The sequence below is a fragment of the Oreochromis niloticus genome, linkage group LG9, assembly GCF_001858045.2.
Source record: "Oreochromis niloticus isolate F11D_XX linkage group LG9, O_niloticus_UMD_NMBU, whole genome shotgun sequence".
Classification (NCBI taxonomy): Eukaryota; Metazoa; Chordata; class Actinopteri; order Cichliformes; family Cichlidae; genus Oreochromis; species Oreochromis niloticus.
The window spans coordinates 30,692,946-30,711,697 of NC_031974.2; the positions used below are offsets into that span (position 1 = coordinate 30,692,946).

General features: G+C 39.5%; 1 protein-coding gene across 2 annotated transcripts in view; it reads left to right on the top strand.

The window, feature by feature from the left end:
• The first annotated feature begins 3,207 nt into the window (after positions 1–3,207).
• The window catches only part of stk17a (serine/threonine kinase 17a), a 45,439-nt gene continuing 29,894 nt past the window's right edge, over positions 3,208–18,752 (top strand). The window contains exon 1 of one of the 2 annotated variants that reach the window (XM_005460459.4): positions 3,208–3,698. In XM_005460459.4, coding sequence (XP_005460516.1) covers positions 3,517–3,698 — 182 coding nt within the window. In that variant the 5' untranslated portion in view covers positions 3,208–3,516. The remainder of the gene's footprint in view (positions 3,699–18,752) is intronic. The other variant, XM_003455751.5, reaches the window with a different exon arrangement.

Here is an 18,752-nt window from a genome sequence, read left to right on the forward strand (position 1 = left end):
CTGGAATTTTTTTGACCTAAATCTGTCATTGTTCAAAACCAGTTTACCTAACTAAATGAAGAGTTGGTCCAACTCAGTCCAGCCGGTTTCCAAAAAGCTTTAGGTGGATAGCCACCAGAGGGTGGTGGTAAAGCATACATAAAAATATATTCAATCACATTGTCAGTTTAGTCAGATTTGCAGTGTAAGCAGCAGAAGTTGGTTTATGTCTAGACTGGGTTTATGGGTAGAGGTACAGAGCATCAAACTTTGACATAGGAAATAAGAATTTCTGTTTAATGTTTGTGTTTAGGGTTAATAAAATGCAATCTTTCGTTACTTAATTGCCTAATCCCTACCCTAACCCAATGACAATCTTTCCCTAACCTGGCCCGCACTGGTCTGTGTTCTGCCGTGTGCAGATGTAGGTATTTAAAGCAAGACTTTTTTTTTTCTTTCATTGTTGCCACTCTACATTGTCATGCTGTGCTTCTCTATCTTCCACCCAAAGCATGCTGGGATAAAATCCACCTTCTGGTCCAGAGTAGGATTGATGTGTGTGTCAATTGTCCACATCTTATAGTGTGAAAGATTTTCACCACAGCGGAACTTTTCACCGTCATGAACCATCAGCAACTCAAGTAGAGGTGTGTGAGATGAGTTGGCTGAAATCACTTGCCAGGCAGCACATCTGGGGCTAATTTGGGCTATCGGGTCACTGACAGCCTATCTAGGGTTAGAGTTAGGGTTTGGTTAACACGTGCCCCTTTTTGTACAGTTTGTGCTTGCTTAGAACACCCAGAATGATTGTAATGCCAAAAATATGTGACTTCATTGAAAACGTGTCATCTGCAAGTGTCTGACGTTTTGCCTATTTAGCATGCAGCTCAAACAAAACCCAAGCCTAACCCTAACCCCGGAAGTGTCACCAGTGACTTGGTGGAAGAGTTTAAGGTTCAGCTGTGGTGCCGGCAAATGTTGTGTGAACCAGATACGGCCCAGATATCACAGAATGCTGAACTTGTACCCAAACTCACCCTAGGGTCAACACTCTGTGGTTACTCACAAATCAACTACATGTCAAAGTTTGACACATAGCAAAGATCCCTTACGTCAGCAGCCTATCAAATTTTAGGCTTCTTTATTCCCAACATGGTGTGATGTTTGAAAAGCTGACTATATCTCCAGAATTTCACTTTTTTTTATTTTCATTTAAAATACAGCACTGTCATGAATTCGCTTGCCTATAGAGGGAAAAAAAGTGCAGTGATAGGTTCCACTAAAGAGGAATCCACAGAACTTTTGCTTGACACTTAGCCGGTAGAACAAATTTGAGATTTTTGGAGATTACCCACGCTTCTGTGAGTCAGATCGATTATTACTCCAGTTATTGTTTGGTGTTGCGACATCTTGTCCACACACCCCAACACACACAAGGACAAGGCTGTGATTTTGTTGCTCTCCTCATCCTTTTTCTACAATCGTTTGTACTCTTATTTATACCGTATTGTATTTATAAGCAAGGGGAAGTCCTGAAACTTTCCTTGAATGTTTTCTTTCTATTTTATTTTGTAATCATGTAATTAGGAGGATCAGTGGAAGATTTTGCCTTCGATTTTGAAGCCTTTGTGTTCTTATGTGTGTCTTTTCTATTCTACAATAAGCTGGCTGATTTTTTGGTTTTCTGCGGGGAAACTGTGATGTCTGTTCCCATTTGGCTCCTCCTTTTCTGTTCACCACTTTTGCTGGTGGCATTATTGAGGTTAATGTCAGAATCAGAAGACTTTATTTATCCCCAAGGGGCAAGCTGTGGCTCACTCTTTTAGAAATGTCAGAGCCACATGTATCCAGGAAGTACTCTATTCTTTGGGCAGTTAATGACAGTTAAGAGATTTTTGTATGTGCTTTGGTGAACATGTAAAGAGATCTTACCGATTTGTTGTTTTTGTTGGGTTGATATGATGAATGCATACATCATAACACTGATATTTATTGTGGGAAAGGAGTGATTACAAATGTTCCAGTAACACTTATCTGTAAATGTGCTGATAGAAGCTATACAAGTTTAAACAGAACAGGAAAAGTAAATGATGATGGACTGTCTACTGAAAGGGAAGGTGGTGGAAAATTGTTGCTGCTGTTTTGTTTGTTTGTGTGTGTGTGTGTGTGTGTGTGTGTGTGTGTGTGTGTGTGTTTGAATTAGTCAAAAGTAGACAGGAGAAGACCAGGTGGTGACACTAAAACATAGATATTTTCTTTTGTTTCCAGTTTCATGTGTGTGTACTATACATGTATGTACATAATGTTAAAGGGTACAGTTCATATTTGACTGAGAACAGGTTTCTAAATACTCAGGCTGTTCTATTGCCCCACCTTACCATATGGATCTTAATAAAATGGTCACTTTGTTACTGCTGTGTATATTCATTGTACAGACAAAGGGGTGAAAAGTGAAAAGGTTCATTGTTGATCTTCGATAAAAGTTTTTTTCTTTTTTATAAGTCTTATATTAAATATTAAGTACAGCTAGTCCTCAAATTCATGTGTGCCCTGAATACAGGTAAGAAGGTATTGGATATGAGACAGGCCTAAAACCCACCTGGAAGTTCCCCACTCTACATAAAAACTGGACTGGTTGTTATAAAGTACTTTTCTACTTGAATACTCAAAGCATTTTATACAACATAAACAGTTTTCTATATCTAAGTGCTTTCTTTATAACCTTCACACACATTCACACTCTGATGAGTGTATCATTAAGTATCTTAGCCAAGGACACTCAGGGATCAGTCAAGGATCAAACCGCCAACCATCCGCTCTGCCTCCTGAGCCTGCCTCTGTAGAGGCCTTGTTTCTCTTTCTAATCTTCGTCTCTTTCTACTTGTTTTGTTTCTCTGTGTCGTTAATTGCATGCCGTTGCGGCCGCTTTATTTCTCTTTTGTTACGTTAGCTTTTCTGTTGCTTTTGTTCTTTGTAGTTTACATATCGTTGTGTTGCTATTTAAGAGACTTACAGTACTATCGATATTTATTATTAAAAGCAATAGAAATGTATACATTTGTATGCAATTTCTTTAATATTAAAAGGGACGTGAAAACTGGTCCCGCTACATATTTTACGTTTAATTTTTAATTCGCCGATGGCCACAGAAGTCTCTCTCTCTCTCCCTCGCGCTCTCTCGCTCTCTGTAACCCATTCCGATTGGCAGGCACACCTGTCAATCAACACGTGCTACCATGGTTGCAGAAAACTCAGCACCGGTTCAGCTTCTGAGTGAGGAGCAAGTTGAGGGACTGAAAGGCAGGACGCTGAGTGTGGAGTGATCAAAATGAGCTCTCCAGCTGTGTTTTTAATACAATGTTAGACTAAGCTAATGATTTGAAGCTTGGCCTAGAAGAAGTGACATTATTCTGTCGCCCGAATGTTTGGGGTTTGGTTTGGTTTCTGTTGTCGTTCGGAGAATAGTAAGCGGCGTCATTTAATGTAATTGTGCTGACTGTTGTGTTTGCCAACTGACCGGTCCAATTAATCGACGCCATGATCCCCGAATGCCCGCGTGCCGGGGACTCGAGAAGCAGAAGCCGCCTTCATCACAGCCACGTAGCTGGACCGAGCCAGAGCCGCAGTATCAGCGGCTTGTTGTCCGAAATCAAAACCGCCATCCACAACGAACCTTTCACCGACCACTACACTGTGATTCCCGGGAGAGAGCTCGGAAGGTAAGAACATGGCATACTTAAATGTAAATTTAGCTGAGTTTATGTTTAATTTCGTAGTGTTTCTTGTCTGACTCAGCTTAGACTTATTAGCAGAAATAGTTCTGTTTTTATTTGGCACGACTGCTCGAGCTTTGGGACTGTTCCCATACGAGTGGTGGAAGAAGTAATGTAAAAGCACCAATGTCGTGAAATAGACCTTTACACCTCTGATTTTTGTATTGAAAATGTCATGTAAGTGGGAAAAAAATGCAAGTAATCCCACGACAATGTGCTCAAAGCAGTCTGTCGGGTCTGAACCAGACTTTCTGAACTGGGCTGGTCGCCCAGCCAACTCGGGCTGGATGGGGGGCTATTGGCCCAAGTCAGAAAATAATGCTCACACTCACACACCCTGCACTATTACAGTGTCTGCCTCACACGTGCTGGTCACCGCGAAGCACTAAACCAGTGTCGAGTTGCATTAACTTACTTATTGTTTACGTTTTTAATTACTAGGCTGTATGAACTCATGTAACTCAAGGCTGAGGTAATATATCAGTAGAATTCAGTTGAGAGAGCAGTCTGTGTTATATATTACATGTTGATAACTCGTGCATTCTCCTAATATGAAAGCTAATATGAAAACGATGGAGGATCGACGCTACTGAGTACTTCTGTCACGAATTGATCTGCTGATTATAATTATAATCAATGTTGATTGGTTTTCTAAAATAAACATCTGAGCTCAAATGAACATCAAAAATTAACTTCCAAATTAGTAAAATAATTGAAAGGAAAAGTAGCTTATTGGAACTGTAAGATCGTTTCTGTGTCTTAATTTTGTAAATTAATTAATTAAAATTGTCACATGAATGTAGTGGAGTCACACATGATTGGAATATTGGGTTAGGGTTATCCCGTTACAGGCCCTAGGGATGGTGCCACAATAATAGAAATTAAATCCCTGCAAATAACTGGTAATGTTCGGGAGCAGTGAATACACAGTATACTTAGTTCACCATAAAGCATGGTATTCTTTTGATTATAGTGGACAAATTCATCTCTTATGGATACTGAAATGAAGGAAGGTAAATGCACGTTATTATCATCACTTAAGTATACAACTTAAGCAACTTTCATATGTTCTCTTACATCCAATAACACTGAGGTAAGTGGCTTTGCACTCTTTGGTACTTAATTATGCTTAAAGTGGATGTGAAACAATTCATGTATAAAGACTGATTTAGATCATGGAGCCTTGCTCTCAAAAACAGCCATGGATGTAACTCTGTCTGTGAAGTTGGATTTAAGAAATAAGTGCTAAAAAAATGTGTAGCACCATCTTCTCTCAGTAGAGAACGTGACACCATTGGTTGGTTGTGGTTAATAGCCAGAATAAACTAATGTAAGTCTAGCTAGTAGCTGAACCGTCTAAGGAGTTTGGAAAGAAAAGCGTCTGCACCTCTTTAAATTTCCTTAAAGATGTTTCACCTCTCAGCCGAGAAGCTTCTTCTTCTTCTTTCTAAGAGCAATTGGTGGCGAGTCCCAGATTTTAAGCCCTATGGGAGTGTCCCCAAGAGGGTCATGGACCCCCTATTGATCCTCTACCTAATCACACGAGGTAGAGGATCAATAAGGGAACTTAAAGAAGTCCAGACACTTTTCTTTCCAAGCTTCTTGACTGACTGAGAACCTTCACAGGTATAGTAACAGAACCAATAACTCAGGGGGGAAAACAGGTTGGACTTGGAATAAAAATCAGTTTAAGGGGTCACTTTTGTGCTGCCCCTGCCTGCAACAATGAGTTTTTGTGTTAAACCGAGGATGTACCGTCCACTTTCACTGTCTGTCTCCTGTCTCAGCTGCACTGAAACGGGAAAATCCAGCTGTTAGCTCTAATGTTCAGGTTTGTAAAGCACTGTTTAAATGACAACAGAGTGGGGGAGATCCTGTTTGAGTCATCAGACTAAAGAGAAGCTGGAGTCTCACACTCTGTTTTTCCACGCCAAGCTGGGTGTACCGAGCCCCACAATCAGCTGGCAAAGCAGATGCTTGAAAAATGTAATCAGCACTGTTTTATGCAATAAAATGTTCTCTTTTCTCAAACACAACAACACAGTAAACATCACAGTAAACAATAAAAGATGGACACTTTCTCTGTTTGAGAAGGTAATCCGCATGTTTTGCAGAGGATGGAGAATAGTTTGTCCTCTGACCTTCTTTCCGCCACAGCTTCACATATGTCCAGTTTGCATTTTTGACCATTTGTGCACCTTAAGTAAATATGTAGAACTGATGTCATTTATCAGTACAATATCACTAAAATAAGAAACATCTTGACTTGGAGTAATGCTGAAACTATAATTCTGCATTTATTACTTCAAGGTTGGACTATTGTGATTTGTTATTATCAGGCCGCTTTAAAAGCTCTCTGACAAGCCTTGAGTTGCTCAAGAGTGCTGCAGCAAGAGTCCTGAGAGGGACTGGAAAGAGAGAGCATATTTCTCCCATATTGGCTTCTCTTCATTGGCTTCCTGTCGAATCCGGAATTGAATCAAACTTTTTCTTCTTACATACAAAATCTTGAGTAATCAGGCCCCGTAATATCTTAAAGACCTCATAGTACCTTATCATGTTAACAGAGGACTTTGCTCTGAGACTGCAGGCTTGCTTTTTTAAAGTAGAATGGGAGGCAGAGCCTTCAGCTTCTGGGCGCTCAGCAGTGGAACTAGCTCCCAGTTTGGATTCGGGAGACAGAAACCCGCTTTAGTTTTCTTTTTAATAAAGCTTATAGTTAGGGCTGGATCATGTAACCCTGAAATAGATGCACTGAGAATTTCTTGTTTGCTCATCTCTTCTCACTCTCTCTGTGTTTATACATTACTGCTGCATTTGTTCATTGGTTATTATTACATTCTCTCTCTCACCTTCTCTCCCCTAGTTTGGATTTTGTCCTGTCCTGACCAGTGGAAAGTTTTTCCTTCCCACTGTCAACAATTGTATGCTCATAATTGTTCATGTGATGTTAGGTTTCTCTCTAATAGTTTTACAATACAAAGCGCTTTAAGGCGTTGTTGTGAATTTGCACTATATAAATAAAATGTAGGTGAATTGAATTCATAGAATTAGTAGAGGGTAATAGACCATCATACAGCTAGACGTCTTTTTGCTACCTTTCTGACTGGTTGCTGGTGTACTGCTTCTCAGTGTCATCCAGCCACTTGCTAGAGTCTCTTATAGTAATGCAAGTTATAATTTTAATCCAACTCTATGATTTTTGGATAACAGCTATATAGCAGTGAGATCCTGTTCTGCCAAAGAATAGAATAGCCCTTTATTGTCATTGTACATGTACAACAAAATTGTGGGTGCTCCACACCAACTGCGCTTTGATAAAATATAAATAGTAAACAGAAGAAATGTATACAAAAACAAGGGAAAAGCACATATTGGAGAACAAAATAGTTGCAAAGTGGTTGCAAACCTGCAGCAGGTGGAGAACTGGTTCTGCTTCAAAAAGTTCCATAAAGCTGCGCAGCAGAACAAGGACTATTGTCACTGGCTGCACTTCATCCATAGGATGACAACCTTATTAAAGCTTATTAATGTTATGTTTTGTTAGAAAGTGTAAATGGTATTGTCTGTGTAGGTTGTCAGTCACCCAGGTCATGGTAATCTAAGGAGCTTGGAAAGAAAAGTGATTGTAGTTTAATACATTTCTTGAAGACGTTTCATCTCTCATCCGAGAAGCTTCTCAGATGAAGCTCAGCTTTTCCTACATGTCTTTAGATGTAAATGCTATTATTGATTACTGGATAACCTTCCTTTTGCTAGTGCACACAGCACATTTGTCTTTTATACTTCATACTATATACTTACATACATAGTCTGTGGTTAAAATGAGACACCAAGTCTGTTGGCCAGTTTTGCCAACATCTTTTTGTGTGTAGTTAATGTGCAAGTGATCACTGAAATTGCAGTAATGGTTCTCTCTCCATTCATTTAGATAGGTTCTTGTACCTGAAATAACTGCCTAGAGATGTTACCAAGATAGCTGCTGAGTGGCAAGTTCTAGAATGACTTTGATTATAGCACTCTTATACAGTTACAATCTTAGCTACACAACAAAGGCTGTTTATGTCTGTATGTCACAGACCTGACATTGTGACTGAGATTAGCTGCAACAGAACAGAACAACATGAAAGCTTACATTAATCTGCAGAACCACTCTGGCCTACAGCACTGTAGAAGATCAGCTGACAAAAGGTCATGTGTCCAAGTTTATGTTCACCAAGGCACTGCTCAGTGGTTTGATGTAAATGCAGACATGTGGGCATACTAAAAACCATTGATTGGGGAGATGGAGAGAGGTAGAGAGCAAGGCACAGCTATATAAACTGAACACCGGAACCAAACAGCTGAGATCATAGTATCCAAGAATAATAGAGAAGTCAAAATAGGAATCAAAAGCTTAGCTCACAATAACCAAAAGTCTAGAGCATTAGCACACTGAAGCTACATGTTTTGATTTGGCGGATTTTTACACCAGATTACTTTCCTGACGCAACCCCTCAGGGATTTGTGGCTCCTTCTGGAATCGAACCAGGGATCTATCACTTGTTAGGTGGATTTGTAAACCACGTAAATAAGTAAAGATATACATTTTCATAACAGACAACATGCAGCAATAACTTGGTTAGGTTCTATTAATCAGTGTAATAACAGATGAAGGTGTTGTTGTTCTGTAGCCATACAAGTTGTGTTTATTCCGTAGCTGACTCTTAGGCTACTCTCTGCATGAGCCTTCTGAACTTAGTAGTGGAATTTCATTCATGAGGCTTTTTTGGATTAAAGGCTCAGCTGTAAACTTGGCTTTGTTTGCCCATGCATTCCTCTGTGGAGTTGTGTTTTGTTGACTGTGAACATGATCAAATGTGTCAAAGAGTTTAAGTTGCCTCTGCAATTACATTTTCTGAATTTGGAATACATTTTTTGACTTCCACACCTAATTACTCAGTCCTCCTTTGTTTTTTGCTTTTGTTCTTTTAGTGTTTTTTTTTTTTTTTTTTTTTTTAAATTGGGGGGTTTCATGACATTTCATTATTGGACTTGGTTTACCTCAAGTTCCAATATGGGCTTACAAATGTATGTTTTGAAACTCCACACTAACCTCAGTTTGTTCACGCAAGATGTCCAGACATTTGCCACCTTCATAAGTCGAATAAGGGGAAGCGTACAACACACACTGAGGATATTTGATTCTTCTAGCATGAAAGGTTTCATTTTGTAATTAAGTAGTTAACAGAAAATATAGAGATATATGTCAAATAAAGGTCAGCACTTCGCTGCTGTCTCTCAAAATGTAAATAAAATCTTTTTGTGTCTCCCAGTTTTCCTTTAACCATTAATTACATGTCATGTACACTTTACATCACTTTGTATCCATGCAAACCTTTAGTTTTAAAAATGAAAATGAGTGACTTGGTGTTGGTATGTAATTTTTCAAGACGTGCCTGAAGTTTGAAAGCTTGCTATTAATTAATTAGTGCATTTTTAATATGGCTTTCAGACCCTCATTAACGATCTACTTTTCACATGTTGGGGTGGAAGTAGGATGACGATGGGGACTTTAAGGTATTGCTTTTATGTGGTGGGAGTCCCAGATGGCTCACAGCCAAGCTCCTTTTGTAACTTGTACTATGGCAAAGCTCTGAATTACCTATGGTTAAGACCCAAAGCTTTTTCCTTGATGGGTTTTAGTGACAGAGGGATTCTCACTTAGCCCATATGGTCCTGGAAAGAGCATTACACCAGTGACTGTGCTTTGGTCAGCCAAGAGAGACCAAAACATAAATTTTAGGCTGTTAGGTTGATTTACCTGTCAAGCAGAAAGCAAGCGACTTCAGCGTCACTGTTAAAACCCTTCTTTTTCTGCATCATCTTCTCTGAAAGGCTGCTGAACCAACATTTACTCTGTCTCGCCTCTTTCCTTGTGTTTTCACTTCTTTGGTGAAGAGGAACCCCATCAAATAAGAAGTAAAAAAAAATAAGAAGTATGACCCTTCATAACTTGAGTCTAAAGGTATAGGCATGAATTTAAATTTGCCTCCATGGCACACAAACATGTACGAGTTCCCTTCCGCTCTGCCTTTGTCTTACTATGTTGTCATTCTCTAGCCACATACAGAAAATGAAATTAGGTGAAACGGTGATGTCCATCTCAATCACTGTATTCAAGATTGATGGGGAAACATGGCAGCTTCCACAAATCCGGTGCCCGTTCATATATATTTTTAATAGGTTAATTCCAAGTTTATGAGAGTGAGTCAGTGTCTTGGAAGAGAGAATTACACACAAATCAATGAATATTTATGACTGCAATATTCTAAAAGTCAAAGCCAGAATCTTAAAGTGGACCCTGAAGTTAACGGGGAGCCAGTGTAACAGGTGTGATATTAGCAGCAGTATGACAAGTGAATACTTAGAAGATTTAACGTTGTAGAACGAGAAGATGAAGTCTTGTGGTAGCGTTCTATGCGAAACCTCTTTGAACGTTTGCTCAGACAAGTGAATTACAGTAATTCAAATGTGATTAAATAATTCAGGGTGTGATAGCATGTAACTCAATTTGGCAATATTTCTTAATTGATAAAACCAAGATTGAACCAGAGATTTTTATGTTAGCATCCAACGTGAAAACTGAGTCAAATAGTCGTCCCAAGGTTCTTGATAAAAGCAAGTGGCAAGGGGACCCACAGCTCACATTACCTTATACATAAACATGTTTGGGGGGACAAAAAGGGACGTGTGTTTTCTCTTTACTGTAGCTTGAAACATTTCGGGACCTAAAAGCAATACTGTTGTTGCTAGAAGCTTTCAGCTCATCATTGGCATGAATGTCATGGCTATTTTGGGCTTTCAATCATTTCTTTAAACTGTTCTTTTTCCAGGGTGGGCTGATTATATAGCATACATGCTTAATAACTTTAAGAAACAACAATTGGTTCACAAGTTTGAATCCACACATTGTGGTTAAAATTTTGCACTCACTTAAATATTTGAATGTGGTGCTGAAGATTCTATAGGGTCTTTTCACTTGACAAGGTCAAGGCTTAATCATTTGTTAGAGATCCTGATTGAGTTTCTTTGCCAGCCCAAAAAGTTATTTGTCTGAAAACACACTTAGTGGTGTCATGTTTTTTCAGCTTTAGGATCAGTCAATAAATCAACATTACCAGTTTGCATCCAACCCTAGTCCAAATGGATAGTCACTGATGGTAGTGGGAGTGTTAGGCATTGAGCTAGTGGGGTCGCTGGAGCCTATCCCAGTTGTCTTAGGGCAAGAGGCAGAGTACACCCTGGACAGGTCGCCAGTCTAATGCATAGAGACAGACAATCATTAACACCTTTGGGAAATTTAGAATAACCAGTTAACCTAAACCCACTAATTGCATGTCTTTGGATTGTGGGAGGACATGCAAATTCCCCCAAGCTAATGGTGGAATTGAACTCACGACCTTCTTGCTGTGAGGCAATCGTGCTTGACACCTGTCCCACCTTCTACCCAAAAATCTTTTTCATTAAATGAATCTAGGGCACCCTTTCACAGGGCACAGCTATGACAATGCAACCAGAACACTGCTGCACTCCAACTACTGATGGCTAATAGTTGTTAGAAAACCTACATTACCTACACATTTTTGATGACTAGAGCTTGAACTTCAGCGGGTGATTTTAACAATGTCTACATGCCTAAATTTATTACTTTGCTGCCATGTGATTGGCTGGTAAGATATCTGCGAGCAGCTGGATAGGATGGTGGCTGCAAATTCCCTGTTATAGGATAGCACCTCAGAAATCCACCTGTTATATCTAAAGACTATTTCATTAATTGTGACCATTTCATCACTTCTGGCTTGGTGCATGTGTGTGCACATATACATGGACATGCACACATGCACAAAAGCCATCTCTTTCAGGGTGTAGCCTATGAATGAGGCTGCTGGCTTTGGAAATGTGCTGACTCTGCTTTAGAAAAGGCTGCGGTGGCCCAGTATGGTTTCTGAAAGGCAGGCCTAGACTCCCAAACTAAACGGCGTCTCTCTGCTTTTTTCAGGCAAGAACACTGCTAGAACATGACACACTGCTCCCAGAGGTCTTTTAAGGGTGGCTGCTTAAAGCAATCCCAGCATCGCCAACAACTTTCCAGTACACTACTTTCTGATACCAATAACTGATCAATTCTCCATCCTCCCTCTCTCATTCCCTAATACTTGTTATTTTAAATATAAATCTTTTTTCTTTTTTTTGCATGTTTATGCAAAAAGTTATTTGGCTGAGAGCTGGTGCTCAAACTAACACGATTGAAGTTAGTAAATCTTCAGCTTTCTAGTACACGGTCAATCAGTTGCAGTATTGTCTGTTTCCTGTTCACTGCAATATTCATGTGCACAGCTGAATAGATGAAAGGTTTACAAAATAAAAAGGAAATGCCAGAACCGCTTAGTGTGGTGGACAGAAAAAGCTGAGTAGGGCTCTGAGGAAGTTTCCCGTTCACTGTAACAGGAAGGCATTGAATTGCTTTCTAATATAAATCTTTGAAAGTCCTTAATGAAAGGACATGTGAGGTAGGAGACTGTATGCTAAAGGAGTTAGTTTCTTAAAATATCTTAGTGACTTATATTATGAGACCAACTTCAAGTTGAACACAATGTTATCTCAAGAGAACAGGCATAAAATAATATGGGCTGGTGTTCATATATTGCCTTTCTAGCCTCACTGACCACTGAAAGCATTTTTGACTACAAGCCACATTTAACCACACATTTATGCAGTGCTTGATTCTAATTTTGTGCACTTCATGTCTGTCATGTATGGCCAATTTAGAATCACCAAGTAACCTAACATTATCCTGGTAGTATGGTAGTAATTCTTAGATTGCAAAGTTACGTGTAATAAAGTCTCTCTGATTCTGACATGCAGGATGTCCCCCCAAAAAATCACATCGTAGAACTAATATGCTAATGCAAAACTCTATATTTTTATTTTTGAATTCTGTTAGAGTAACTTTGAATGATTCAAATCAAATTCAAATTGTATCTATTATTGTAGGGTCTACCTTACAATATAAAGTGCCTTGAGGCAACTGTTGTTGTGATTTGGCGCTGTATAAATAAAATTGAATTGAATTCAAATTCCAATATAATCCTCACTCATGTTTTACTGGCCCCTTATTTCAATCCCTCTCTGTTTAAGCCAGTTTTCTTCTGATTGAAGAGATTACACTAAAGATTTGAAGAGCTAATGGATGGGGCTAATGTGGGATTACTTGTACATACACTACCGGTCAAAAGTTTTAGGACACCCCAATTTTTCCAGTTATTTATTGCAATTCAAGTCGTTCAAGTTCAATCAATATCTTGAAGCTGTACAAATTTAAGTGGTGAACTGCCAGAGGTTAAAAAAAAAAGGTAAGGTTACCCAAAACTGAAAAATAATGTACATTTCAGAATTATACAAAAAGGCCTTTTTACAGAGAACACAACATGGGTTAACAGTTTAAAGCTGTTCTGGAGCAATGGAGGTTGATCAGGTTGATCAAGCCTTGAAAGCTGACGCTACTAATTCCTACAGGTGTTCCAACTTTTCTGGATTACTTACAACCAGAGATGGGCAGTAACGCGATACTTGTAACGCGTTACTGTAATCTGATTACTTTTTCAAGTAACGAGTAATGTAAGGGATTACTATTGCAAAAACGGTAATTAGATTACCGTCACTTTCACGTAGGTGAAAGTTTCACGCTGCGTTACTGCGTTACTAAAACCGTGATTTTTTTTTGCGAGAATGTCTCATGACAGTGACGTAAGCGAGTGCGACGTTCCTGACAACAGCTGTCTGCAGATCAACAATGGATAATATATCGAGTGCGGGAGAGAGCATGAGCGTGCAGCGTTTAAAGCGTGGAAGTACTGACCTAACTTTGAGTTTGATTCCATAAAAAGTGACAAAAACATTAGTGTCCACTGTTCACTGCGTGGGAAGAAAACTTCTTTTTAAACCCCTAAACTTCCAAGCAAGCACCGAGTGCGCTACGACGTAATGTGAAATTCAGAGAAACTCGCGGATTCTTCCACTGACCGCTGCGGCACACCTGCACCAGGGTAAACCTCCGCCTAACCCACTCCTGCTTTATAGGTGAAAATAGAGCAACAGGACCGCTAGTCTTTGATTTTATTTATTTTCTGCTGTGTTTTACTTGCATCTATTTGAAAGAGTGAGTGTAAACAAAAAAAATATTTTATTTTATGTGCTGGAATGTGCAGAAAATAGGTTTAAATGTTAAACAAATTTCTTCCAGTCAGAGAATGTTGCATATAATTAAATTTTTGCTTGATGCATAAAGTTAAAAGATTAAAACTAATAAAACAAGTTTTAAAAAGAGACTTTTCCATTTGATTACATTTTGTATGATGGATTATGCAGAAAAAGTAGAATTGGGCTGAAAGTTCTATCGCTTTATTATCTGTTCAGGTTGTAAATCGTGTTTTTAAAAAGTAACTAAGTAACTAAGTAATTAATTACTTTTGAAAATAAGTAATCAGTAAAGTAACGGGATTACTTTTTGGGGGGAAGTAATCAGTAATTAGTTACTGATTACTTTTTTCAAGTAACTTGACCAACACTGCTTACAACCCCGTGTCTGTGTAAAAGCAGTGTTTGAATACACTTTGGTGAGCATCAGTTGAACAGTATTGTACTGCAGAAAGTGTGTTGCTACAAAAAGGAGAAAAAAGCAATTAACAATGGAAGAGAGACAGAGTATCATAACACTTAAAAATGTAGGTCTTTCCCACAGAGAAATTGCAAAGTCAAGGTGTCAGTGAGCACAGTTTCCTTCACCATCAAAAGTCACTCAGAAACAAACTCTGGCTGGAAGAGGTCTGGCAGACCCAAAGCCACAACTGAATCAGAGGACAAGTGTATGAGAGTTAACAGCTCGTGTGATAGGCAGTTTAATTCAATTCAATTCAATTCAATCTTTATTGGCAGACTTCATGTCCATAAAAACAAGACAGAAACACCCCCCCCCCCCCCCCCCCCCCCAATAATGGTCATTGTAAGAAAGTCTCAGTTTCAGGACGAGTTGCAGCAAGAAAGCCACTGCTAAGACGTCAGAATAAGATAAAGAGGCTTGCCTGGGCCATGAAACATCGACATTGGACTACTGAAGACTGGAAGAAGGTATTATGGACTGATGAATCAAAGTTTGAACTCTTCGGTTCATCACGCAGGATCTTTGTACGCTATTGAGTAGGTGAAAGGATGGTTCCAGAGCTTTTGTCATCAACTGTCAAACATGGAGGAGGAACTGTGATGGTCTGGGGCTGTTTTGCTGGATCCAGGTTCGGTGACTTCTACAGACTGAGAGGCACCCTGAACCAAAACGGCTACCACAGCATTCTGCAGCACCATGCAATACCCTCTGATATGTGTCTAGTTGGTCAGGGGTTCATCCTACAGCAAGATAATGACCCAAAACATAAGTCCAAGCTATGTCAGGACTACCTCAGAAAAAAGAACAAGATGGTAAGCTTGAAAACATGGAGTGTACAGCACAGTCTCCAGATAATAAACCCCATCGAGCTGGTTTGGACAGAAGAGTGAAAGCAAAGCAACCTACAGGTGCCACATTTATGGGAACTTCTGCAACAGATATGGGAAGAACTTTATGAAGAATATTTGATTTCCATTGTAGAAAGAATGCAACGGGTGTGTTCAGCTGTTATACCTGCTACTTGGCTGGTGGCTACTTTGATGATTAAAAAGTTTAATTTTTTAAAAACTCCAATTGCTTAATTTTTACTATGCTTTCATTTCTGAGTGTAATGAGGCATTGAACTGCATGATTTTCAATAAAAAAATAGAAAAATTGGGGTGGTCTAAAACTTTTCACCGGTAGTGTATATTGATTTTATTTGATACATTATTTAATCGAATCGAATTGGGACCTTGTGAATCAGAATCGAATCAGTTATAGAAATCGAAATCGATACCCACCTCTATGGCGCCAGTGTGCGTGGCTCGCCATTTTCTCTACCCCTGCTGTTTGTTTGTGTCGTTTGTGCTATTTTTTTTTTTTAAATTTTTTTTTTGTGCTAGAGTCAACTCTCTTTTAATGTTTAATCGCCAAACTCTCCTGGACCTTCGACTCTTTGCCAGTGATCTTACCAATGCAGCTCATCCTGGACATAAGATGTTGCCCCCACTCCTATCTGGGATCCCAGCTCACCTTTGTTGCACCCTGGCCCCAGTCTCACAGCAAAAGCGCTTCAAGGACTGGATTTCCTTTGTGTAACTGAGATATGGTTAAGGGCTGGTGAGTCCAGCACTTTCACAGACTTTTTACCAAATGACTGCCGCTTTTTAAAACACTCCTCGAATATCGGGCAGATGAGGAGGAATAGCGGTTGTTTTCAAGAAGCACTATAAATGTAAACCACTGTCCTTATCAGCATCACCTAGTAGATTTTTTACTCAGTGTGTCTGAGCTGAGTTGCTCTCACACAGTGCTCTGTGCTGTGGTTTAGACTCCCCAAATACAATAAAGACTTCTTAACTGATTTTTCTGATCTGTTGGCTGAAATTATGCCAAAATACAATAATGTCCTTAATTGTTGGGGACTTCAATATTCATGTGTGCTATCCTGACAAGCCAATGGAAAAGGACTTTTTAATTCTTATTCATTTTTGTAATTTTGTTGAGTTCAATTATCTCTTTGCAGTCCTTGATAGATTTGGCTTTGGAGCGAAATTTACTTCATGGATTAAATTACTCTATTCTCAACCATCTGCTACAATAAGAACTAACCTCCAATTGTCAAAACCTTTCAAACTCCACAGAGGCACACGCCAGGGATGTCCTCTCAGCCCCCTGCTTTTTGATCTGGCCATAGAACCCCTTGCCATTGCGTTCCGCAGTTGCAAAGAGGTACACGGCATTTGGAGAAACAATACAGAACACAAGGTCTCGCTCTATGCAGATGATCTCCTGCTTTTTATTTCTAAGCCCTTAGCCTCACTGCCATCTGCACTGAATCTGCTTAGTCAGTTTGGTCAGATTTCAGGGTATAAACTGAACCTTAATAAAAGTGAGCTCTTCCCGCTAAGTAGCAAAGCAAGTATGTTAGACTTCACCTGCTTGCCCTTCAGAGTTGAAAGGAAAAAATTTACATATTTGGGAATCACAGTGACAAAAAAAACATAAAAACCTTTTCACAGAAAATGTCAGTGCATTGCTGAACCAAGTGAAGCGGTCCCTCACCCACTGGACACCACTCTCTATGTCTCTGGTAGGACGTATCAATTCAATTAAAATGACCATTTTACCCAAATTTTTATACCTTTTTCAGGCCCTACCCATTTTCATTCCCAATACTTTTTTCAATGAGCTGGACTCTGTCATCTCATCTTATCTATGGCAGGGTAAACGCCCAAGGCTTAATAAGATGCATCTCCAAAAATCTAAAATTGAGGGTGGGTTTGCACTTCCCAACTTTCGTTTTTATTATTGGGCTGCTAACATGCGATGTTTGGTGTTTTGGTATTTTTACCACAATCGGAGTGGTTGTCCTGACTGGGTGACTATGGAATTGCATAGTGACAACAGTATATCCTTACCAGCTGCACTTTGTTCTCCACTCTCATCCTCTTCATTCAACTCCATTCCCAACCCTGTAGTGGTGCACTCATTAAAAATATGGGGCCAGTTTAGGAAATACTTTAAACTTTGTGACTTCTCCCTTCTCAGCCCCATTGCATCTAACCATCTCTTTAAACCTTCTGTCCAGGATGGTGGGTTTGCGGAGTGGCACAGGAGTGGAATAACTTGCTTTAAGGACCTATTCATAGCCAACAAACTAGCATCATTTGAACAACTTGCTAATAAATATAGTCTTCCACCATCACACTTTTTCAGATACTTGCAAGTCAGGCACTTTATTTGTTCCCAGACTTCAAGCTCAAGCCCTCCACCAGAGCCTACACTATTAGAAACTATCCTACAACTCAATCCAACCAATAGAGGGATGATTTCCTTGCTTTACAATAAAATGTTAAATTTGGCACATACCTCTTCATCCAAGCTCAAGACACTGTGGGAAGGAGACCTAAACGTGACAATCTCTGACGAAACATGGGCTTCTATACTTAGACATGTCAACACAACATCATTATGTGCCCGCCACTGTTTAATCCAGTTCAAAGTGGTGCATAGAGGCCATTTCTCAAAATCCAGATTATCCCGTATCTATCCTGAAATCACTCCATATTGTGACAGATGCAAAACTGCTGAAGCCTCACTGGTCCACATGTACTGGTCTTGTCCCAATCTCATTCAGTTCTGGTCGGACGTTTTTCATACCCTGTCCAGGATTCTCAGTGTGACGCTGGCCCCTGGCCCCCTTCTCGCTCTGTTTGGCATCAGTGAGAATGAGGTGCTTCTACCGGCCTCTAAAAAACAGGCACTATCATTCTGTTCCCTGTTGGCCAGGAGGGCAATCCTACTGAGGTGGCGGGACGCTGCCCCTCCCACTCACAAACAGTGGTTATATGACCTCATGGCCTGTCTAAAACTGGAAAAGATAAGACACTCACTTCAGAACTCCACTGGGAAATTTCAAAACATGTGGGGACCCTTCCTTGATGATTTTCAAAATCTATAAGAATTTTTCAGCAAATTCTCTTAAGTCAGGTGTGGAAATACAGTGTGCAGGTCTAGGGCAGTGACCTGGGTGGGAATGACTGGGATTATTTTGCAGGGATTATGTTACTTTGGGATACATCATACATATGTTTATATTTTTCTTTCTTTTTTCTCTTTCTTTCCCTTTTTTTTTCTTTCCTTTTATTTCACAGCTGAAGATACATTTCTGAACTCATTTTACAGCCTAAATGTACTTCTTAACCTTAATGTACAGATCATCTGTAACCCTTCTTTTTTCTTTCTGTTTATATGTATAATATATATGTTGATGTTTGTGTATAAAAGGAAAACCTCTTAATAAAAAGACATTG